Below are 25,810 nucleotides of genomic sequence, written 5' to 3'. Positions count from 1 at the left end.
AGTGAATGAGTTTAAGGCGAGGTATGATAGATACTGTATGAATGTCGAATAGTTGTGATGAAAATGATTTGGGGCCTCCCTCGATGAGTCTAATGACTCCCTGGAGTTGCCCGTAATAATAATAATAATAATAATATCTTTATGCCTATCCCTTACTCCACACAGTATTGTTATTTTCCTGACCTCCATTGAGTCATTAGACTCGTCATGGGAGATCAAAACTAGATAACGCAGTCTATTGAAACCCACTCTTGAAACTCATCCACTGTTTGCATTTTTACCATCCTTAGTATATTCTGTGCTCCTTCTATCATCCTTCTACCTTCTACTGTGCTCTCAATATGAAAAACATACTTCTTACCCTGTTACTCAGCATTTCCTTTTGTAGCTTCCTGGAATACCCGTCCCACTTGTCTTTGTTCCTTCTTCTCATTCTACCATATGAAAAATCTCTCCAGTGTCAATCCAATAATAACCTTTCAACAGCTTAAATATCTCATTCAATCCCATCCCATCCCCTTTTGACTTTTATCCAACAAACTCTGTAGTTAGCATGCCTTTATTGTATTCTCATAACCAACATTGTACAGTCCTGATATTTTAGTTATGCATTTCTGCACCCTCCATAACATCATTTCACCCTCCCCCCTTCATATCCAAATCCAAATCTGAGACAGAACTCCATGCAATATGATCAAAGGTTTATACAATGGAGCCATCATCCTCCTATCTCTTATGATCAGTGTTCTCAATATTGCAGGCAGCATTTCTCTGAGTTGTCTTTACAACCTTTGAAATATGTACTTGAACTTCAAATTTCTATCTACAATCATCCCAAAATCCCTTGCTTCCTGCACTACTTTCAATATAACTCCACCAAGTGAGTATGAAGTATCCAATCTGTGGAGTGCATATTTCAAACTTTACATTTTGTATTAAACTGACATCCCTATTTGCCTAACTTTCCAGTTTGTTCAAATCATCTTGAAGAGCCAAAACATCAACACTGCTACTAAACTCTTCCAAGCATCACATCACATCGTCTGCAAACAACTGAATATCTCTTCCTGTAGTCCAGTGGTCATTGACATCAAGTTTTTATTATCATTATTACTTGACACCTCCAAGGAGTCGAAGCACTCATCCTGGGAGGGCACTCTACTGCACTCTGCTACACATCTAACCATCTCCCCCCAACTTAATTCTCCTGCCACACGCAACCACCACCACCATCAACAATATTATTTGTTTGTATATTTCTGCATTCTGAAGGCCAATTTGCCTGTATATGGGATGAATAATCAGAGTTTTCAGAGAAAAAAAACCCTGCTACTTCTGGATGAGATTGACTAATTCATCTTCAAACGAAAAAGCCCATCTAAAGATTCCTCTCATAATGAGGACTTGTAACACACAACTACCATCAACACCATCTACTGTCCTTCACCACCACCACCACCAACAATATTTTTTGTCTGTATATTTTGTGTGTTCTGAAGGCCAATTTACTTCTGAGATGAAAAACCTGAGTTTGCGGGAAAAAAATCCCTGCTACCACTGTATGAGATCAGCTAATTCATCTTCAAATGAAAAAGCCCATATAAAGATCCTCTCATTATGACAGGAATCGAACTTAGCCTTTTCCATTCGAAGGGTGCAATATACTGTCATTCTTCCAGTTGCATAGTTGCATTACAGAGGCAATAATAATGGTTACAGTACTGAACCCCTGTGAAACGCTGCTTGTGACCTTTCTACTTCCTGACAGGGGCACACCAGCAATGTGTGCAATGCACACATGCGCCAGGATAGTAAAGATTTCAAGGAGGAAATACTTTAAAAAAAAATATCTTCTTTTTCTTTCACTCTGCCTTATCCCATGTTAAACGGGGTCGGCGCACCAATCTTTAACCTTCCTCTTCCAAGTTCTCCGGTCCAGGGCATCCTTCGGACTCCATCCTTACTCCCTAAGAGTAAGGATGGAGTCCGAAGTAAGGATGGAGTCTGCCTCTTTTCCTCCTTCCCTCCAACTCCATATACTCCACTCGTTTACCAACATACTCTTCTCCCTTCCTCTCTATATGTCCGAACCACTTCAGCCTACTTTCTTGTATCTTCTTGCCAATTGGTCCCACCTTAACCGTCCCTCTGATGTAGTCATTCCTTATCCTGTCCTTCTTTGTCACACCACTCATCCATCTCAACATCCGCATCTCCGCTACCTCCATCTTCCTTGCCTGTGCTCTTGTCACACAGGACCCCGCTCATCTTCCTCCAATTCATCCAACCGCATATTATTCGGTGCTGTATTTCCTCATCCAGGTCACCATTCCTCTCGACAACCGACCCAAGGTACTTTAAAAAAAATATATTATTCATTAATTATATCAAAATAAATTACATTTTTGTTTAAATTTTAATTATATTTTATAGATTTGTCTTAAACAAATTATTTATAATCACTTATTTATTATTATTCCTTAAGATCTTAATTTATTCTGATCCTAGTTCTAACAAGTAGTTCAGTGTAAACAAGTAAAAACTTGAACTTGCGTGAGTTTATTTTTTACAGGATGTTGCGCGTTTGAATTTGTTTAATCTTGTTCACGCTCGCATTTGCTCTAAACGTATATATAAGAGAATATGCTGCAGTTTTTAACTTTATTCTATATTCTGCTGTTATTAGCAGAATATAGGCAACATCTTGCAATGTACCCGAATCATCATGAGAAAAATTTAAATCATTTGAACAACAAAAAATGGACAGAATTAATTACATTCTTAAAAAATAAAACTTGTATTGATCATTGCAGCAAACAGTTTTAGATAATGAAAGGAAACGTTGGTATGAAGTTATAAAAAGAATAATTTTTTGTAGTACAGTTTTTAGGCTAACAAAATCTAGCCCTTCGTGGTAAAAGTAATAAACTTTACGATTGCAACAATGGCAGTTTTTTAAAAAATGCATTGAGATGTTCGCAGAACAATACTGGTTTGATGGGTGAATGAAGCATAAATGCTTTTCATATTCCCCTTTGTCTGAGAAGGAAAGTTCTTTGAGTGGAGAATTATTGAGCTTTAAGCTCGCCCTGAAAGGGCAATGAGATTAACTCTGTACAGCTGAGCATAGAATTGACTTGTGTCTTTTGTTTGCAGAATTCTGCTTCATTGTAGTCTGAAGCTTGCTTGATCAGTGGGTTCGGATGATTGTTTATCTTGGTGAAGAACTTTACTGCTAGGTCGTGGAGGAGGGATGTGATGTAGGGAATGTTGACCTCTGTGAATCTGGGAGTTTCTGATAAAGTATGGGCATCTAAACTCATTCTCAGGCATTTGTTCTGTATTCTCTGCAGCTTTTGAATATTTGTATTCAAATTCATCACTTATGCATCTCCATGCAGATGATGCATAAGTGATGACTGGGCATATTACCATCCTGTATATGAGTAGTTTGTTCTGAATGCCCAGCTTGCTTTTTCTGTTGATCATGGGATAGAGCTGCGCAATTACTTTGGATGTCTTCGAGCTTATGTGTTTTATATGACTGGTGAATTGGAGTTTTTTTTGTCGAGCATCACGCTGAGATATTTGACTTCACTCTGCCATGGGATCTTAACTCCTAGTAGATATGTCTTCCTTGGTCTGAAACTTCTTTCTAGTGAACAGTATGGCTGAACTCTTCTGTGGGTTTGCTTGGATCCTCCAGTCCATCAACCATTTCTCTAATGTGTGCATCCCTTGGAGTCTTTTGATGGCTAGTTTGGGGCTGAGAGATCTTGCTAATAATGCAGTATCATTTGCATATAATGCAGTGATTGTTGAGCTTGGGTTTTGAGGGATATCAGCTATGTAGATAGAAAATAGCAGGGGGTGCCAGGAGTGAGCTCTGCGGCACACCTGCCAGGACCTTGCATCTGGTTCACACAGTTTCATTTATTTTGACTTGCATGAATCTGTCTTTGAGGTATGTGTGAATTATTTTTTACTAGATTAGTTGGTATATTGAATGTGATGAGCTTGTAGAGAAGACCCTGATGCCATACCTCATCAAAAGCCTTTGCAGCATCTATAATGCGGTTTTTTCTGAATCCGAACTGCTCATTAGGAATTATACCTAGTTTATCTGTTTCTGATCGAAGCTTTGTAAGGATGACTTTTTCAGCAATTATTCCAAGGCTGGACAGAAGACTGATAGGTCTGTAGCTTTCAGGGAGCTGGGAGTTCTTTCCGATCTTTTTTGATTAGCGTGATCTGCCATCTTCCATGTTAAGGGAAAATACTTGAGTCTGAGGATGGCATTGATTATGTTGACTAGATGCACAATGGCTTTTCTGGGGAGTAGTTTGATTATTTTGTTTGTGATTCCATCTGAACCTGGAGCCTTATTGTTGTTCAGGTGGGTTATGATATTTATAACTTCTGCTGGAAAAGAGGGTGTGACAGGTTCTGGTTCATCCTTTTGTTGTGTTATGGCCTGCTTGACTCGGCGGTGAATCTTGCAGATAAAATCATCATCATCAAATTCCTGACATGTACCCTCAAGGGGTTTACAGGATATGATAGTACTACATGAAAAATTTACACCATTACTAACTTCCTATCTACAATTTTCCTCCAAATCAGTCTGTTACTTGTCAAGACTCCAATATTATCATTATCAGATCTTATATTTCTATCGTCTACGGTACATTGTACCATATCAATCCACCTATATCTTGGTCTTCCTCTGGGTCGTTTTCCAGCCAACCTGGAAGAGAACACTTGTTTTGCTAATCTTTCCTTGCCCATTCTGTTTACGTGACCATACCAACTGAGCTTAGCTCTGCTAACTCATTCCTGGATGCCGACAATGTCAAGTTCTTTTCTAATATCCTCGTTTTTAATATGATATTGCCATTGATGCCATCTGTTCACGCCTCTAATCTTTCTCAGGACTCTCATATCTGCGGTCTCTAGTCTTTGGTCAAGTGTTTTACTTCTGACCCAGCTCTCAAATCCATGAGTTAAAACTGGTTTGAACACTGTCTTGTATACAGCTAATTTAGTGTTCCGACTAATTTCTCTCTTATTCTATATGAATTTATTCAATTGACTTCCTACCATACCAGCTTTGTTGATTCTATTGTCTATTTCCATATTTAATTTACCATCTTCACTAAAAATCGTGCCTAAGTAGCTGAAATGTTTTACTTGTTCCACTGGTTCCCTGTTCATCACAACACAGTTGACATTTTCAACAATTCTACCTATTTTCATTGTCTTTGTAATGCTGACCTTCATACTATATCTATTACAACAGTTATTCAATTTAGTTAGGGAATCTTGCAAACTTGTAGTGGATTTATTTAGAAGTATAACATCGTCCCCATAAAGCAAAGAGCTGACATTAACATCTCCAATTCTGATATCATGTTTAATACCACTTTCTTTCATAATGTGATCCATATAGATAATGAATAACAGAGGGAATAATGTACATTCTTGTCTCACACCAGATTTACCATTAAACCATCTCCCTGTACTTCCTTCAATTTTAACTGCTGACTTACAACTCAAATACAGACTAAGTATTGCTTGATATAATGCCCCATTGACACCATATAACTGTAGCATATTGAATAGCTTCTCTCTTGGCACCTTGTCATATGCCTTTTCCAGATCAACAAAACTTAAATGCAGATCTTTGTTATATTCCCATGTTTTCTCGACTATTTGCCGTAAAGTGAAGATCTGATCCTGACAGCCTCTATTTGGCCTAAATCCAGCTTGTTCTTCACCAAGCTTTTCTTCCACAATTCTTCTCAACCGTTTCTCAAGTATACTTGCATAGATCTTGCCAGGAACACTCAGTAGGGAAATACCTCTGTAATTCTCACATTCAGTTTTATTTCCCTTTTTATATACGGGCACTATTAGAGCTCTACTCCAATCATTGGGAATTCGTCTCTCTGTCCAGGCTTTCCGAACTATGCAGTGTAGGCACTGCAAGACTTTTATACCACCATACTTCAGCATTTCTGGTCGAATATCATCTACTCCTGCTGCCTTTCCACATTTCAAGCCTTTGATGGCTTTTTCTACTTCAAGTATGGATATGTGTTCCTGACTGTATGCCTGTTGAGTGTTTTTTACCACTGTGCTATCACTGCTTGTTTCATTTAGCAATTTTTCGAAGTAAATTGTTTCCAAGGATATCTTTTTCTCCTGTTTTCATGTCACCTTTATCATCTCTAACTCCTTTTACAGCACACTCTTTCCTACATTTCTAAGCTTCTTCAACAACCTCCAGAATATCTTACCACCTTCTAGATATTTATTTTCTTTGTTTTTGCCAAAGTTCTCCCATGACTTTTGTTTAGCTAGTTTTACACAGTGTTTCGCTTTCTTACATTTGTCTCTGTATTCTCTAAGAGCAAAAGCTGACTTATTTGCCAGGAACTTTTGATATGATTTCTTCTTTTCCTTCACTGCCTCTTTAACTTCCTGTGTCCACCATGGAGTCCTGATTTTTCTATCCTTGCAGACAACCTCCCCACATGTCTCTCTGGCTGAATCAATCAGGATTTTCTTCAAGGCTTGCCACTGAATCTCCAAGGTTTGGTTCCTGTTCTCAAACTCTTTCATTTTTTTTTTTCAATAATCTTTGTGTATTTTAGTCTACAGTTCACATCTGAGAGCTGCTCAACTTTTATTTGCTTTAAAACTTTCTTACATGTTATTCCTTTCAATATGAAATTCAATTTTATTCTGCTGAAGACTAAATGGTGATCGCTTCCAATTTCAAATCCTCCGTACACTCTGGTGTCCTACACCAGGAAGAAAACATCACTATGAACAGTAACATAGTCAATGAGACTTTTCTTATTCCTTGCCTCTTCTCTCCATGTGAATTTGTGCACATTTTTATGTTGGAACATGGTGTTAGTAATAACCAGTCCATGTCCTGAGCAGAAATCCAACAGGTATTTGCCATTATTATTAGCTTTGCTCTTTTCTCCAAATTTTCCCAAAATATTTTTGTATGTCTGACAATCATTTCCTACTCTGCTATTCAGATCCCCAACTTTTCCTTTTTCATTGTGTCAGTTGCTTTTTCTAAACCATCAAAAAATTCCTCCACTTCTACCTTGGTAGAATCTTTTGTGGAACCATAGGCACAAATAAGTCTCATTGTCCAGTTCCCCATTCTCATATTTGCCCACATCACTCTACTTGAGACAGCCTGCCATTCAAGAAGATTAGCCTCGTATTTTGTGTTGAATACTATGGCTACTCCTTCTTTTACTTGATTTTCATTGCCTGAATATAACATTTTGTATTTATTGCTCAGAAAGATCTCACCAGTTTTGGTCTTTTTTGTTTCAGTCACCCCTATTATGTCGATCTGGTACTTATCTAATTCCTCAGCTAGCTCCATTTCTTTGCCATTCAGGCTTCTTATGTTGATAGTACTGATCGTTAACTCTGGTGATGTTGAGTTGGGGTGTGTTTTCAGATTTGTTCTAGTAGCTGACTTTTCACTGTTCGCCCTGGTTCCCTGGCGAAAACAATGGGGGCCTTGTTTAACCAGGCGACGCTCCAGCCGGTATAAAATTTTTTCATGTTGTATCATCATTTTTTATTTTGGTTTAACCAATAAGAATACAATTTGGTCTGCTAAATCCTAAATTGCCAGCCCATCTTCGTTCGTTCAGTATCCAGGTAGATACCCAACAGGGTGCACCACGAGAAGGTGAGGATTGGACATTAGGTCAGAAGCCCTGGCCTAATGTTCCTTTAAAGGCCATGTGGAGTTCTCCTCTCGGTTATACAGTTTTGACCCTTAAGCACCCCTGTAGATAAGATTGATGTTCAAATTTTAATAAGAGGGGTTATATTGAGTTTCCAAGCTGTCTACCAGAGCCTTTGTCTTTTCCTTGTCAGTATGGACTATTCCCTTCTTCGTCTGAATTTGGGGTAAAAGTTGCCTTTTAGTGTGGAGGGGTCTCAAGAACTTCCAAATGGAGTTGTCCTCTGGGTTTAGCTTCGTTAGCTTGGATTCCCAATCATGGTTTCGATGTTTTTGGAGAGCTTCACGGACTTGTTTATTTAGTTTATTCAGATTTGTTTTATCTTGTGGGGGCTCTTGTGTTATGGTACCTCTTTCTGGATTTGTTTTTCAATCTGATTAGATCCGTGAATTCCTCGGGGATCCAACCACTAGGGTGAAAGACTGTAGTTTGGGTGACTGACTTTATTGCTTTTTTGATTTCACTGGTTAGGTTGTTTACAGCAAAGTCTATCTCCTCTTTAGTGTGAATAACAGGGACTGGGCCAATGTGGGCAGGGAGAATTCTGGAGAGCTTGTCCCAAGATATGAAAGAGTGCAGAGGGGAGAATTGCTCTTGTGTACTGAGTTTAAGCAGAATGGGGGTTGTGGTCGGAAGAAAGTTCATTTAATGTTTCCAACTGATACTGGTATCTGATGTTTTTGAGGATGACTATGTCAAGTACAGCTGAGCTGTGATAGGTGGGCTCTGTGGCTCCAGCTACAACAATAGAATTTTGTATTGAGTAATGGTTTAGAGTTCGATCTTTGTCATTGATTGTGGAGCTATACCAGGCTGTATGATTGGCATTAAAGTCACCAGCCATGATGATGGAGTCTGTGAAGCAGAGAATGGAGTCCAAGTCGGATACCAGTAATGGAATGCTGGGTGGATTGTATACAGCATAGATTTTGATACTGCCAGCATTGTTGGTATGAACTTCAACGCCTGTTATCTCTAGGGTCTTGGTTTGTGGATTTGTCAGAACATTGTGGCTTAGGTAGTTTTTAATGTGTATGGCTGTACCTCCTCCACTGCTGGTGAGTCTGTCTGTTTTGTACATAATATAGTTCCGTAATTTGGGGTTATTAGTTGGCCTGAGATGTGTTTCATTTACTAATATTATATCAGGATTGTGTCTGTGAGTGAACTCTTGCAATTCCAGAATTTTGTTACTCAGTCCATTTGCATTCCATGCAGTGATCATGAGAGAGTTGGGATGGAATTTTCTTTTATTCATTATTGAGGGCTGTCAAAATTGAGTGGGTACCTTGTAGGAATCTTTTCGTGGAGGATGGCGAAGGATTTGTCATGCTAAATTCTTGTAACATGGTAGCTAGTGAGTCAGTTAATACTGATGTTAGATATTAGAGCTTATTTATTCGTGGGATGGAACAGCCTTAGTTTGTGCGACCGCTGCATTAGTTTTGGTCATTGCTGTAGTTTGTTTTCTTTCCTGAGTTGTCGAGCTGGAGATTATTTGGACCGGGTTGCAACCTGCACGGCTGCCTTGAGTATTGCTGTAGTGTCTTGGAAGGATAGTTTTTGCTGCTGACCTGTGGTTCTGGTGTGTAATGCATCCCTTGGTAGGGTGAGGTCGTCCACAGTTGGTGCATTTAGAAATACCTTCGGTTACCCCGCAAATTACTACCTTGAGATTCTTTTCACTGCATAAAGCAAATGTGTGATAAGGAAGACTTTTGTTATCCATTAATTTTGTCATTTGTCTGTAGTCAGTGACTGAGGCTGGCTGGATTTTGACTCCTTCATCTTGACTGCTCCTTATTAAGGATCCGGATCTGCTCCTTGATGTTTTCCATATCCGAGTGGCGTTCTCCTGCCGGCAGAAATTGTTTGAGAGGAGTATATGTAATCCTGCAGGGCTAGGGGCCTGCCAGCAAAGAATCCTGTAGAAGGTGGTCTACTAGCAATATTTAGCCTTGTAGTGTCCTACTAAATGGGGAAAGGAGTATCAGTATCTCACTTGGCCACAGATTTGAAACCTACCTCCCTATAAAACCTTAAATCCACCACTGATCCTCATTGCGGGTGGGGCGTGCCGGCCATTTGACCTCTTGCATGGTTCATGCAGAGGGGGGAGACAGTAGGAATCAAACTATGTCAGCGCCAGTGCAATGTGAGATTTCTGAGAAACCTTGTATGCAATCTAATCAGGCTCAGTCTAAAATAATATGTCCATTCTCATCAAAAGCCAAAAGCAGAATCCCTCCCCTTTCATTGAGATGTTAGAAAAGTTTGATCCTTTTATATCAGAACACACGCGATGTGTAGCTAATGATTCTGACTTTAAAAATATGTCCTCATATTTAGAAGATAAAATTCAAAATGAAATACTCACTTTATTGGCATCAAATATTAAAAATAACGTTTTTATAAAGTGTTTTTTTATAGGGGTAGGGGTGCCAACTATAGTTTTGCACACAGGTGCCAGGCATAACTGGCACACCCCTGCTTCCTGATACTGCTCCTTCTGTATACAACTTTTCAATCTACCAAAAAGCCAGTTACCAATCCAATACACTCCACTAATCTCATATCTTTAACTGTATTTTTTTAAGGAAATTATAACATAGACTAATATTAACTGAAATAAATTTAATTCCAATATTTTGGCAAAGTCAAATTGCCATCATCAGAGAACAAAATATAATAAAATATGTGCATGCAGGCACTACATTAAGTAATGAAACACATAGACTGAGAGTAGGCCTAAAGTCTTAAATAGTGCCCCAATGAGCTAAATAGGACATCCTTGGCTTTTGGGCTGAAGTATGGAGGATGAGAATTTTCCTAATTTAGGGCAGTTTCATGTAACCAAATTTGTTGATATTAGGGTAGTTTCTTAAGGCAGAAGAAGATTCAAATATTTATATTTTGTATTTATATTTGCTGTGATGAAGTAAATTATTATTATTATTATTATTATTACTCCAAGACCTCATGGAGTCAAAGACTCATCTGGGAGGTCCCTTTATCACACACACACATCCATCATACCATGTCTTAAACACACTCAAACTCCTTGCAGACACCACACTCTCAGGCAAGGCATTCCAAACATTCACAACTCTGCACGAAAAAAACCTGCCTCTCACTTCCCTACTCACACACCCTCTTTATACAGTTTCCAGGGATGACCTCTGGTTCTCCCCTATCTTCCACTATTCTCTGTAAAACTTCTCCAACATTGATCCTATAACAACCCCTTACCAACTTGTAGGTCTCTATCATATCTCCCCTCTTCCTCATCTCCACCAGACTCTGCAAATTACATCTTCTCAATCTTTCCTCATACTCAACATTCCAGAGGTCAGAAACTTCCTTACTCAGTCGCCTTTGGACCCTTTCCAACATCTCTTCATCCTTCTGAAAACCCGGTGACCAAATCTGGGCACAATAGTCCATGTGTGGCCTAATCAAAGCCTTATACAATGGAACAAGAATCTCCCTACTTCTACACATCAGTGTCCTCTGCATCATTCCCAGAAGCCTTTGTGTTGTCTTCACAATTTTGGCGATGTGTCCTCTAAATTTTAGATCCTTATCCACTATCACTCCCCAGATCTCTTATTTCCTCTACCTCCAACAATATATTCTCACCAAGCATAAATTCTGCATCCCATCTTTGTTTTCCAAATTTTAAAACCTTATATTTTGCAACATTGAAATCACATCCCCATTTCCGTGCCCAATCACTCAATTTATTCAAGTCTTCTTGCAAGGCCACAACATCTTCACTACTCTTTATGGTTCGTCTCAACTTTGCATCATATGCAAACAACTGAATATCTCCATCCAAATCTTCACCAATATCATTAATATACAAGTTAAACAGTAATGGCCCTAAAACAGACCCCTGAGGCACTCCACTAGTGACTTTCCTTTTCCTGGATATCGCACCCCCATAACACAACTTGTTGATACCTATCAGATAGCCAGTCTCCAATCCAATGTACCAATCTAATATCCAACCCCATCCGCTCTAGTTTGACTGTCAACTTATCATGAGATACTCTATCAAAAGCCTTTGCGAAATCCAAGTGTATTACTGCGTATCCTTCTCCTGTGTCCAAGGAAGCAGTCACTTTATTGTAATAAGTAAGTAGATTACTAAAACATGACCTCCCTTTAGCAAATCCATGCTATTCATCAAAGATAATACCATTGTTGTCAACCCAACTCTGGATCCTAGTTCTCACAAGCTTCTCCAACAACTTAACCACAACACCTGACACACAGATAGGCCTATAGTTTGATGATTGAGTTCAATCACCTCCTTTATGAAGTGGCACAATCATGCCCTCCTTCCACTCCTTAGGAACTTGACCAAGTGCAAGACTCGTATTAAAAAAATATGTCAAGGCAGGTGTCAACTCCCTGGCACATTCCTTCAGAATACGCGGTGATATATTATCAAGTCCCACAGCCTTATTTTCATCTAGTTTACTCAACTCCCAAAACACCTCTTGCTCACTTACAGTCAGTCTCTCCTCCCCATCATCATCAACTGCTCTCAATCTCTCCATGAAGTCACATTGACAAGATTGAAAGACCTTTATGAATTGGTCATTAAGTATCTCCACCACACATTCTGCAACAGCTGTCTTTATACCATTTTCTCCAATCAATGTCATCCTTCCATAATCATTCTTTCTTTTGCTGGCTACATATCGAAAGAACTCCCTAGGATTCTTTTTGGCTTCATTAGCTCACTGCTGTTCATACCTCTCTTTAGCTACTCTCACCAACCAAGTCACCCTCCTTTCCTGGTCTTTCTAGACTTCATGAAATTGGTTATTTCCACTTCTCTTATGCTGCCTCCACAGTGTCCTTTTTCTCTGTATCGCATGCTTAATCTCTTTATTCATCCATCTCACACCTACCTTATTTAACCTTCTCACCCTTGGAATACATTTAGACATTGCATCTACTAGATAGTTTTTGAAAATCCCCCAAGCTCCATTGATCTCTTTTCCAGCTAACTCCTCATTCCACGCTACACCCGCAAGCTGTCTCCTGAGCTCTTCATAATCCCCCCCCCCCCTTGTAGTTCCACATATACCATTTTCTCACAGGAGTCCTTGCACTGCTGGCAACTAAAGGCACTTGCTTCCAGTGTATTCTATGGCAGGTGTCCAAAGGATAGTCAGCAACTCTTGAGGGCTATAGTGATGGAAATAGCAATTCTGATGTTCAGCTGTCCTACCTGTTTGGCCATGCTGCTCAAGTTTACAACTATAGGGACCTGATAAACACCTGGGCAGGTCTAGAAAAACTGTGGCTGGTCTTTGGTGGAACAGATAAGGGATGCTAATTAAGGTTTTAATTTTTTAAGATTTTTGTTAGTTTTTCGGATGTGACTTGGATATATGGAATAGTGATAGCTTTGGTGTAGTCTGTTCTGGAGAGGGGGGAGAGAGTGTATAGGTTTGGGATTTTAATATATTTTGGATATGGTAGGAATTGTAACCATTGGCTAAGAAGTTTTTGTGAAAGTGGTCAAGTTTAGTGGAGAGAGAGAGAGCACTGTTATCAGAACTAATTAATTTAGCCATGTTATATAAAGTTTTAATAATTCCATACTGTTCAGAGAGGGGGACCACTGATATGTAGCTACATAAATACTTGTATTGACACACAGTATATAATTGTGTGTGTGTGTGTGGGTTTCTGTAAACAGAGAATACCAGGGATCCATCAGGCTGGGAAGTAATTAAAGAGTCTAGAAGGAGAGACTGTTGTAATTTTATTTTTCTAATGTGAACAGGATCCTAGGATGTTGATTGTTTAGGTTTGTTAAAAATATGTTGCGAACATCCAGGACTATGTGGCCAGATGGAGAACGCATCATCAACAAAGTGTGGCAAATAGTGGGTTTATATGGGGCAGAGTTTAGAGCTTTCTCTTCAAATGTTTCCATGAAGAAATTAGCTGGAGGCAGGAGAAAGCATAGAGCCCATAGCTGTCCCCTCTCTATTTGCTTGCAGAATTTTCCTTAGCAAACAAAATAGCTGGAGTTCATAATGAACTTAAACAAGGTTGAAATATTGGGAGGAAATTCAGTTTGAATAAGGTCTAAAGTGTCTTTAAGTGGGACAATGGCGAATAGAGAGGAGGTACGAAACTGACCATAATGTCAGTGTGTTGGAGTGCAAGGTTTTCTGTACTGGCTTTAAAGTGTGCAGAGTTTTTTTTATGTCTGAAGGATATCGTGAGAGCATTTTGGCTAAATGTTTGGCTAATTTGTATGTGGGTGAACTCTGGCTTCTAGTTGTGAAATTGGCTGTTTTGCAAGGAAAATTCTGCTCCAAGCTGATTTCTATGATAGTTGCCTGCCTTATAATTCTGCATAAATTTATTTTGCCTTGTTACTTCTACATGTCTATTCATCCTCCAAGTCAGGACTGCATGGTTATTTTCACCATTTGGGGGCAAGTATGATATCTCAGTCACAGTCAGATCCTCTGATGCCATGACCAAGTCCAAAACTCTTGATCCTCATATTCCCTCCTCCACGTGCTACCTACAACAATTATCCCTCAAGAAGTTGAAGAATTTGGTTCCCTCGGTAATTTGGTACTATATGTTGCTTCTTCTGTTCAGTTTATATTGTTATGGTTAATATCCTTTTGTACTTGCCAAAGTAATTTGCCTAATAGTGTCCTGCTCATCACCATCTATATTTCCTGGCTAAATGATATATAGCAACATCCCATTAAGTATTTTGTCCTATAGACTTCTATCTCACACCATATGTGCAGTGATTTTAGTGTAATTTTTACTCTGATTATATTATATACCTTGAGAGCACAATTCCTCTCTTATAATGAGTAACACTCCACTACTGCATTTACCTTTCCTATCCTGCTGAAATATTCTATACCCCTTGATATTTATCCCTGTCAGAACATTCTCTTCAGTTAACCAAGTGTCACTGATACCAGCTATCTTTTTTTTTTTTTTGGGGGGGGGGGGGGGGTCAATCAATGCCAGAAACTCATTCCCACTATTCTTAACCTCATATATACAAATACAAATACTCATGGCATTTGTATACAGAAAAACAACTATATTGCTAGTATTCACATGGCAATTATTACTTTCTGGCTCTGCATTATCATATCGAGGCAGCATACTCACTATCTTCCCTCTGGCACATTTCTACTGCATTATTCTTTACATCAATCTCAAATCTGTTTCTGTATGATTCATGCATATAAATAAAATATATTTTATTTATTTATTTTTCATTTCAAATTATTTTGTCATACATAATAAAAAAAAAATCTTTATTAAGCAGTCTTAAGCCTAAATTTAACCATTACTGCACTGCAGTATGCTCATTTGATCATATACGAGGGTGTACTGAAAAGTTATGATAATCACCATGAAAGAATTGAAGTAGAACCATGTAACTTACACATTATTCTACATATTCCCCATGAAGTGTTATACACTTGTTACAACACTGCTGTATCATTTGCAATTCTCTGAAAAAAAAAAAAAAGTTTTGTTGCACAAACCAGTCCTCAGCTGCAGATATGACTTCATCATCTGTGATAATTTTTTTTCCTTTCAAGTGTTTCTTTAAATTTGAGAATAGGAAATATTCAGATGGGGCCAGGTCTGGTGAATATGGTGCGTGAGGCAGACATTGAAAGCCCAAGTTGTGTATTGTCTGTTGGATATCATGAGCATGTGCATTGCCCTGCAAAAGCAACATGTCTCTGTTCAGTTTCCCATAGTATTTTCTCCTTCAGAGCTGGTGAATAAACTGCTGTAACAGTTTTACCTTTTTTGAGGTACTTGGTAAGGATTACACTATCCATATCCCAAAAGACAATGGCAAGAACCTTCTTTGCTATTCATTTTGGTTTGGAACTTCTTCAAGCCAAAAAATTTGCACCTGATTTCTCAAAATGATCCTAAATTCCCTTGAGATGTCAGCACATGTTTCTCTCGTTTGGTCAGCATTGAAACATTTGGGGACCCACTTTGCTGATAGCGTCTGCATGTCCGGATATTGGTGGATAATGACTCATTCCCTGGATATCCCCCAGAGTCTTTGCAATGTTTTTTGCCAGTATTCATCTATCATCAAGGATCATGACATGCACAACATTTATGTTTTCAGGTGTGATTTCTGTGGAAGGTCTTCCTGACCTGGATCCATCTGTTGTCTCAGGATGTCCAGTTTTAAACTTGGCCACCTATCTGGCAACTGTTGGATATGCTGGAGCACAGTCCACTAATCCCCTAAAGTCTCCCCTCCAAAGTTTGGTGATTCTCATTTGTGGACTTTTCTTGCAGCACAAAAAACTTGATGATGGCCCACACCTCTGTCTTTGAATATCTTAACACATCTGACATATCTTCTTATATATCCTAAAAGAAAAAGAACAAATTATTACAATTTGATGAAACATGGGGGTTAAAGGGTTTTAAGATATGTTCTTTTTTGTGGATATATCAGTTTTGTTCTAGGTGTTTATCAGAACTTTTCAGCTCCCCCCCCCCCTTCCCCCAATAAACATCAGACTCCCCTTTAATTGTTTTACATATAGTATAGTTTGAGTTGTTCAGGATTGAATATCTCATTGGGAATTTTTATGAGAAATGTCATCATTTCTTTTATTCGTTTATGTTATTTACAGTTATGAATTCTGTGAATAACAAATTTATTGTAATAATTGCTGGCATGATTGGCTGAATGGTCAGTGTATCCACTCTCAAGCCAAAAGGCTGCAGGTTCGAATCCTGCCATGGGCATGGATGTTTGTGATTGTCTGTGAAAATACTAGTGGTGATGGGCAGTAGATGGCATTGGTGTAGATGATGATGTTAGTTGCGGTTCATTGTAGTTGGTAGATTCAGTGGTGGAGACAAAGAGTTGTAGAGTAGGTGCCCTCCCTCAATGAGTCTTTGGACTCCCTGGAGGTGTTATGTAATAATAATAATTAAGAAATTATATTTTTGTTTTAATCCTATACCCAAGTATAAGCAAAGAAATTTTGCACGTGATATGTCTTTATGACAAGGCTACTTATATGTAGAGGCTGTTGACTTCACATTAATTGCATTAGTATTCCATGATGTAAAGCACACTTCCTTTTCAATATGTATAATGTGATGCATTTCAGGAAGGATCATTATGCAGCAGACTTGTTTTGACCTCCTGTTAGGAGGGTTCATCTCCAGAAACTCTGAAACTCTGGGTGATGAGTTTAGAATGATCATTAAGTTCACTCTAAACTCATCATCACTCCTTACTTGAAATCACTCCAGTACCAGATAAAAACCTACTACTGAGCAGAACTGCTCTACTCTTGTGAAATCCAAAGACAAACATTAACAAAATGTCATTAGTGGAAGCTAAATCCAGGAAGATATTGAAGTTAACTGTTAACTTCTTTGGTGGAAGGGCTGAATCCTTGACTCTTATTTCTTTCATCTGTACTAGTGATTGTGAGTGGGAGGTGGGGATGCTCAGCCCATTCCTTGTGAGCTTTTAACAGTTGCTGGTGTTTTGTCTGCTAGAATGGATTTTGCTCTTCTGTATTTTGAGAAGTCTTCAGGGCTGTGGTTGGCTGTTGGTAGTTGTAAAAAAAAACTTTTTTTTGTGGTAGGTTTAAGGATGTATTGAATGTCTGCTATCTTGGCATCAAGATGTAACTGAAGGTTTGCAATGAACCAGGGGGCATTGAGTGCCATTCTCAGGCATTCGTTTTGTATTGTCTATAATTTCTCAATATTCCTTTCAGTTGTGTGTTCCCAGGCTGGTGAGACATAGGTTAGGAGAGGTCTTCTCACTGTTTTTTGTAGAGGAGGATCTTTTTATTGATATTTAGATGACTGTTCCTGTTTAGGAGGGGGGGGGGTAGAGTCAGGTAATAGTTTAGTTGGCTTTTTTTGGTAATGAAATCTGTATTCATCCTGAAACACAGGCTTTTATCTAGGTATTTGCAGAGGTTTGCCAGGATATAGGTATTCCAAACATGTGTACAGCTTCTGTTGGGTTTGCTCTTCATAAATATAGCAGGAGTTAGCCAAGTCCCCTCCCCCTTTATATTCTCCATTTATATGGTAGATTTTCCTAAAATGTTCCCAATCATCACCACTCTCTATGCTAATGATAGATTATATCCAGATCACTCGGTCCAGAGTTTTTTCCAGGTTGAATGGAGATCACCACCTGCCAAACCACTTTTCAAGTTCGCTGGCTGTGATTTGGAGATTTTTGGGGACTAGTTCTGGACCAAGTGATCTGGATATAATCATCTCATTAGCATAGAGAGTGGTGATGGCTGGAAACATTTTAGGAAAAATCTACAATATAGATGGAGAATAGAAGGGGAGGGACTTGGCTAACTTCTGCTTTAATTCTTCTTTCTGTGAATCTCATTTTGTTTATTTTTACCCTGAATTTGTGGTTTTGAGATAGGATATGATGAGTGGGAATCAGGGTATTGGGAATTTTGCTTGGAATAGTTTATGAATTAGATCACAGTGTCAGATCTTGTTAAATGCTTTGGCCATGTCCAAGAAAATCGTGCCAGAGTGTTGTTGCCATTTGAATCCTTGGATGATGTGTTTAGTGATGCAATGTGTAGATCTTTTGTGTAATGGAACCTTTTTCTGAAACTAAACTGCTTATCTGGGATGATTTGGGTGTTTTCTGCTGCTTCTTGAAGCCACGAGAGGATTGTGCGTTCAGCGACTTTGCCTGTGCAGGAAAGTAGGCTAATGGGGTGGTAGTTTTGTTGAAGCTACATATGAAAGCATCTGCAAGTTTCCAGTGCAACAGGAAATGATTGAGTCATAGCATTGCATTTATAATGTCCACAAGATGCATGATACCCTTTGTGGGGAAGGAATTTGAGTAATTTATTAGAGATCCATCTGATCCTGATACCCTTTTGGTATTTAATTTCCTGATGATTTGGTGCACCTTGAATGGGAATGCTGATTTCTCTGTGCACATGTCTGTGTATCTATCGTATGAAATTTAGATCTGCATAGTTGTAGTAAGATATTGAGGTTAAATCTATGCAGAAGTCATATTTTCCATATACAAGTAGTGAAATGGTGTATCACTATATTTTTAAAATACATACTCTGAATCAGAGATTGTTATAAAAAGCGTTTTCACTTGGTTATCAAGTAAATTATAATAGACGAGAAATGATATTCTTCTTTTATTGTTTATTGTTCATTTTTATTGTTTTATTGTTCAATAATTCTATACTCAAATGTAAACATTACTATTACATAATGCAAAGTACACTTCCATTTTGGAAGATTGCTTTGCTGTGTATAGCTATACATTATGACCTCTACTGAGGTCTCATCAGTCGGAGCTAAAACTAGGAAGGTACTGAGGTTAAATCAATGCAGAAATCACATATTTTCCAAAAAGAGTAGTAAAACGGTGTATCACCATATTATTAAAATGCTCTGGATCAGAGATAGTCGCCAAAAGTTTTTATACAACTAACTAGAAAGTTATTTTGACAAATTTTTTTACTACTTGTGTATTAAAAATATGTAACACAGTACCTTTTGGTTAGAGCCATGTCTAATTCATAGAAGTGATTTAAAATTTGAATGGTTAATTAAAGAGAGATGCTAAATCTTATTGCATCAACCAAATCTTAATTGAAACAGTTGTATCTTCTTATCAAAAGTTTAGGAGACTTATTTTCAGCAACTGTAAAGATTTTTGAACGGCATTATTTCACTATTTTTGTTAGATGGCTCTATACTCATGGCTTGTGCCATGAAGGCATAATCCATTGCTGTATGTTCTGCTTTTGAATCAGACTTATTTTACTAAGAATAGTCTGTCATTTTCAACCAAAATATGTGATGTTTATGATGATTTATTATTGTGGACACTATTCTTGTGATTATATGTGTATTTGATTATTTTATGTCATAAGTACCATTAAGAATGCATTACAAATTAAAATAGTTTAATAAATTTTAATTGAGATTCTAAATACCAAATATTATGTCCCATTCATTTATTGTAAAGTTATTGAAATATATAGAAGGAGGGTGAGCAGACCCTGGAATGCATTATCCAAGAGAGTGGTGAAAGTGCAGATAATGAATGAGTTTAAATATGCTGCGATAGACTTTGATTGCTCTCCTGTGATGAGTCTTATGACTCCATGAAGGTTATGAATAATATTACAGTAATATAATTTTTATACATTCTGTTTCATTAGATCATTTCCCTGCAAATGGTTTGATTAAAACAGAAATTAGAATAGCTCAACAAATTGCTGTAATGATTCCAAAATCAAAATTTTAGTTATTCCAGATTTACCTAGAGTTCTGAAATAACTTGATATATATCAGTGGGTAAAATGAAACCGCTAGATACTGCTGTGGTACATATTAGTATATAGTGGAAATGAATTCAGGAGGCAGATGACTAGTGGTATTCTGCAGGGGTCTGCATTGGGCCGTTGCTGTTTAATTTGTACATCAGTGATGTAGGAAATGATTTAAAGGGAAATATCCAGTCGTTTGTCGATGATACTAATTTAGGAAAAGCAACAGTAAGTGAAGATAATTGAGATCCTGCAACATGTATGGACAAAAGATAATGGCTGTCAAATTAGTGTGGCAAACTATTCAGGTTATGCATTTTGGGAAGAAGTAATCATAAGCTGTTACTGCATTGATGAAACTCAGTTATTAGTGTGTTGAACACACTAATAACTGGAGGAGATATTATTTTTCTATAAGGCTTTAATAAGGCTGGATTACCATGCACTGATCTAGTTACCTGAATTCCTTGGGGATGAGAAGATGATGATGAAGAGGATCCAGAAGCAAGCAACCAAGATTATGTCAGGCTTATGGAATATTCCCTATGAGATGAGATTGAAGGTTTGCAGGTTAAAAGCAATTTGAAAGAAAAGGTGGAAATGATGGGATATGATAGAAACATATAAGTTATTAAAGAGGTTTTATAGGATGACACAGAAGATTTTTCAGTTCATGGCAGGAAGTGAGAGAACATTGGGTAATCCCCTAAAAATTGCATATGAATGTAGTTAACAAAAGTCTTAAGGACTAAAATTTTTGGCTTGGAAGGTGGTGAATGGGTTGCTAGGTGGTTGTGAATGCTTCATTGGTGAATAAGTTTTAGGGAAGTATGATAGATATTGTGTGAGTAATGACAGGCCTTCGAGATGAGTGATGGAGATGCTTGAGAAAATAATAATAGTTTTATTTGACTGCTAGGAGTGATGAAATATATTTGGGACTTCTGTTGCTTGAAGCTATAAAATTTAGAAGCAAATAAATTCCGTAACATATAGGGAAAAAAAATAGCATAATTAATCATATTTATGAAAATTCAAGTCGTAATGCAGCAAACATTATTCAACAAATACTTTACTTTATATGGCAAAATGCTTTATACAGAAAAATGACATGTTAAAAACACCAAGAAATTAATAACATAAAGTGCTAGTGGGCTTCAAAAGTTTTCAGCAGTTTGTTCTTTTTTGAGTTTTGTGACTTAATCACTTTTTTTTTTTAATTTAAAAATATAATAAAGGAATAACTCACGTAAAATATAATTTAATAGTATAATTTTCACCTGTGTATCGCAGGCAAAAATTATACTATTAAATAATTTTTTATGTGAGTTATTCCGTTATTATATTTTTGAATTCATATGCCTGCTCACAGTATTTCCTTATTAAAACAAATTTTTTTTTTATTACTTAAGTAATGGAATAATGATTATGGAAGAGTAACCTTAATGAGTGATGATGGTCATGAAGTGACAGAAGCAGATAAAATAGTTGAGTTACTGAGTGACCACTTTACAAGGATATATCATCCTAGTAAGGTTACTGCTTTAACCACCTTACCAGCCATTATGGATTAAATATGCATCCTCATACGCTTTGTATTCATCATATATTTCAATGTAATGTCAATGGTATTAAAATTTTAATATACACTTCGCATCCATGGTAACTTGGATGCGAAGCATATCATGCGGCTGGATGAACTGGAGGAAGATGAGCGGGGTCCTGTGCGACAAGAGAGTGAGTTGTAAGAGGAAAGGAAAGCTGTATAAGATGGTGGTGAGGCCGGCGATGCTTCATGGTGTGGAGACGTGGCCTATAACAAAGGCACAGGAGAGGAAGATGGAGGTAGCGGAGATTGAAATGAATGAGTGGTGTGACAAAGAAGGACAGGATAAGGAATGACTACATCAGAGGGACGGTTAAGGTGGGACCAATTGGCAAGAAGATACAAGAAAGTAGGCTGAGGTGGTTCAGACATGTAGAGGAAGGGTGAGGAGTGTGTTGGTAAACAAGTAGAGTATATGGAGTTGGAGGGAAGGAGGAAAAGAGGCAGGCCCAAGCTCAGGTGGAGGGATAAGGTGACAGAGGATCTTAGGGAGAAAGGATGGAGTCCGAAGGGCGCCCTGGACCGGAGAACTTGGAAGAGGAAGGTTAAAGATCGGTACACCGACCCCGTTTAACATGGGATAAAGCATAGTGAAAGAAGAAGTAGAATCCATGGTAACTTGGATGTACATATACGTCCTGGCCGGTAGTGTGGTTAACATATGTGACAGACACTAATGTGGGAACAGATGTGGATGAATTGGAGATTCTTAGAATATTTCAGAATCTCAGTGCAAATACAGCTGTAGGATTAGATGGGATATCAGCTCAGGTTTTGTAAGAATGTGCAAGGGAACTGGCAATGCCTCTGACTAGGCTCTTTAATTTAAGTCTCAGCTCAGGTAGAGTTTCCAAGGGAGTAGAAAGAGAGCAAAATAATTCTCTTCCATAAGGGAGGTTCTAAGACTGCAGTAGAAAATTATAGACCAATCAGTATCTCAGGTGTTGGTGGTAAAAGTACTGGAAAAATTGGTGAAAAAGAGAATTCAAGAGATGTGCCGGCCTGGTTGGCCAAGTAGTTAGCATATCCACTCTCCAGCCAAAAGGCTGTGGGTTTGAATCCCACCGTGGGCATGGTTGTTTGTGGTTGTCTGTGAAAATGCTAGTGGTGGGCTGTAGATGATGCTGTTTGCTGTAGTTGGTGAATTGAGTGGTGAAGACAGAAAGTTGTAGAGTAGGTGCCCTCCCTTGATGAGTCTGGACTTCTTGGAGGTGTCATGTATAAATAATAATAATAAATATGATACTTTTTGAGGGGCAACATGGCTTTGTGAAGGGTCGGTTATGCCTTAGTAATTTACTAATTTTTTTAATAGAGTAACAGCTTGGTTGGATAAAGGAAATGATTTAAATTTTGATTTTGCATGATAATTTTGCAAAGCCATTTGACAGAATACCGCTTAGAACACTGTTATGCAAATTAGAAAAAATGAGGATGGGTATGATACTGAATAAGATGGTGGCTGCTGGACAGATATTAGAAAGTGGTATATAGAAGGGCAGAATCAAGGCGAAAACAGGTGACTAGTGGTGTGCTGCATGGTTCAGTGCTGAGACCATTGCTGTTTAATTTGTACATAAATGATATTGGAAATAACTTGAAAGGAAAAATTCATTGTTTGCTCTTGATGCAAGATTAGGTAGAGTAATAGTTAATCAAGGCAATTGGGAGAGCTTGCAGGATGATTTAAATATGCTATCAGTATGGGCGAAAGAAATGGGTGTCAGTTTAATGTGGAGAAATGTAAAGTTATGCATTTTGGGATAAATAGATTACAAGCTGTGTATCACATTGATGGGACTGTACTCCAGGAAATAGATGAAGCTAGAGATTTAGGGGTTGTGGTAGACAGTTAAAGTTTGGAGGACATATTGCTAAGGTAGCCCATAAGATTACTTGGCTTTTGAAGAACACATTAACAAGTAGAGATAAGGAAGTTGTTATTCCTCTATAAGATCTTGATACAGCCACATCTGGATTACTGTGCTCAAGTCTTGTCTCCTGTATTTCTTGAGAATGAGGGAGCTGTGGAGAAAATTCAGAGGCGAGTGACCAAGATGGTGAGTGGTCTGTGGAATGTTTCCTATGAGGATAGATTGAGGGTGTGTGAATTGCTAAAGTTGGTTGATAGGAGGAAAAGAGGAGATATGATAGAAACATTTAAGTTGCTTAAAGGGTTTTATGGATTGATGCAGGGGAAATGTTTCAGCACTTGGCTAGAGGGACCAGAGCAAGTGTGTGTGTGTGGGGGGGTGGGGGGGGTCATCCCTATAAGTTGAATAAAGGTGTGGTTAGTTGGGGTGTGAGGACTAGATTTTTTGCTTGGAGAGTTGTGAATGAGTGGAATGGGTTGGCAGAGTCAGTTGTGAGTGCTTTGTCTGTTAATGTTTTCAAGGAGAGGTATGATAAATTGTGTGGATAGTTTGGGTCTCCAAGATGAGTTTTTGGACTCCATGGGAGTGCTTGTATAATAATAAAGTGAAGAACATACTTTGTTAAATAATGTTGCCAAGTTGTATGACTCAGAAATCTACAAATTTTACTGAAATTTTTCAAATCCCTCACTGCTCCTTGCTGCTAAAGTTTATATCAGTAGGTTTTAGGTGTTTGGATTAATTTTACATTTTAGCTTTTATTTTTCTTTTAATTTTTTGATCTTTTATCAAGAAAAAGTATGATACATGAGTTAGTTATATTCTCTTCCCTCTCTTCTAATGTCTATATTCTGTTATCTTACATTTATAACCTTCAACATTGCATCATCAGCCATTTTGATGTCCATTATTTTCAGTTTTATCTGTAATTTGAACTTTTCCCTCACCCTAATATCAGAAAAGACTGAAAACCAATCATTTAGATGTCTGTTACATGTTACACTTTTTCATGTTACATTATCAGTACATTGAATCCCCATGTTCCCGTATGTATGTTATGTATACCTTACTGCACAGAAATTGCAAATGACTATTGATGCCTAAATTTATGAATTTTTTTTCAGCACTTGGTTGTAGTGAAATGTATAATTTTATAGAAACAACATTTTGATTGATAAATAGTTAGCCTTTGAAAGCTTTCAATTTTCATTTTTAACCTGCTTAACCTTCCTTTAGATCCTTCTTATTAGTAATGGCTATGCAGTGGAATTTGATGAAGTATTAGTGGATTTTGGAAACTCTATCCTCTCTGATATTCAGGTTGATTCCTCCCATGAATATGTATATGTAGCCAGCTCAGTTAAGGTAAATATGCTTTTAATTATATATAATTTAAGCCTGCCCATAGTATTGTATTTTAGAATTATAAAGTATTTTATGGGGGTATAATTGACATAAAAAAGTAATGTAGTTAATTCAACTGATGCTTTAGGTTAAGAATTTTTGTCCTTTGTAAGTTTTTTTCTCTGAATTACTGACCACTGCCATGTGTTCTGATTTAGAAAAAAAACAAATTATTGTTATCAGTATCAGTTTTGATGAAATGGCTATGAAAATATTTGTATAAAGGCATGCATCTGAAACTGAAGATCTATGTTGTAAGAAATGAAGTGAATCATTAAGGGATATTGATTATGCATGACTTTTACTTCTCTTTTTTCTGATTGTGCTGCTGTTTTCATTCTTCAGATCCAGATATATGCTATTTTCTTGTTACAGAAATAATCTGCATTGGAATGGAAATTTTCATTCCTCACTTTGTTCAAATTTCCCAACCCATATCAAAACCATGGTTTTCCAAAAAAGTGTGCTAGGGCTGTCCAAGAAAAGTAGACAGCTCTTCACAAGTCGCTTGAGACCAAAACACCAGCTTCATTCACAGGCAACTATGTAGGCTGCAACACTTGTAAAACCATTAAAAGGACTAAGTCTAAATTCAACGAGGATAAATGTAGAAAACTCACTGTTGTGCCACCTGCAGTCATGCATTCTGGTCGCTAAGCCATTGGGTGCAACTTTTGTCCAGCTGTGCTTCCTCTTCTATCTCACCCTGATGGTAGCATTGTTACACCTCCTAAAGACAGGGCTAATGTCTTGGCTTCA

At 37.8% G+C, this 25,810-nt stretch overlaps 1 protein-coding gene across 1 annotated transcript in view; it reads left to right on the top strand.

Moving 5' to 3' along the window:
* The window catches only part of LOC150109208 (plexin-B-like), a 792,153-nt gene that overhangs the window by 260,186 nt on the left and 506,157 nt on the right, over positions 1 to 25,810 (top strand). The window contains exon 7 of the mRNA XM_090406262.1: positions 24,884 to 25,012. Coding sequence (XP_090262388.1) covers positions 24,884 to 25,012 — 129 coding nt within the window. The remainder of the gene's footprint in view (positions 1 to 24,883; positions 25,013 to 25,810) is intronic.

The sequence above is a fragment of the Typopeltis vanoorti genome, chromosome 2 (assembly GCF_054136105.1).
Source record: "Typopeltis vanoorti isolate ZY-2024b chromosome 2, IOZ_Tvanoo_1.0, whole genome shotgun sequence".
Lineage (NCBI taxonomy): Eukaryota > Metazoa > Arthropoda > Arachnida > Uropygi > Thelyphonidae > Typopeltis > Typopeltis vanoorti.
Note: the sequence above shows the minus strand (reverse complement) of the source record. Positions and strands in the feature narration are given on the sequence as shown.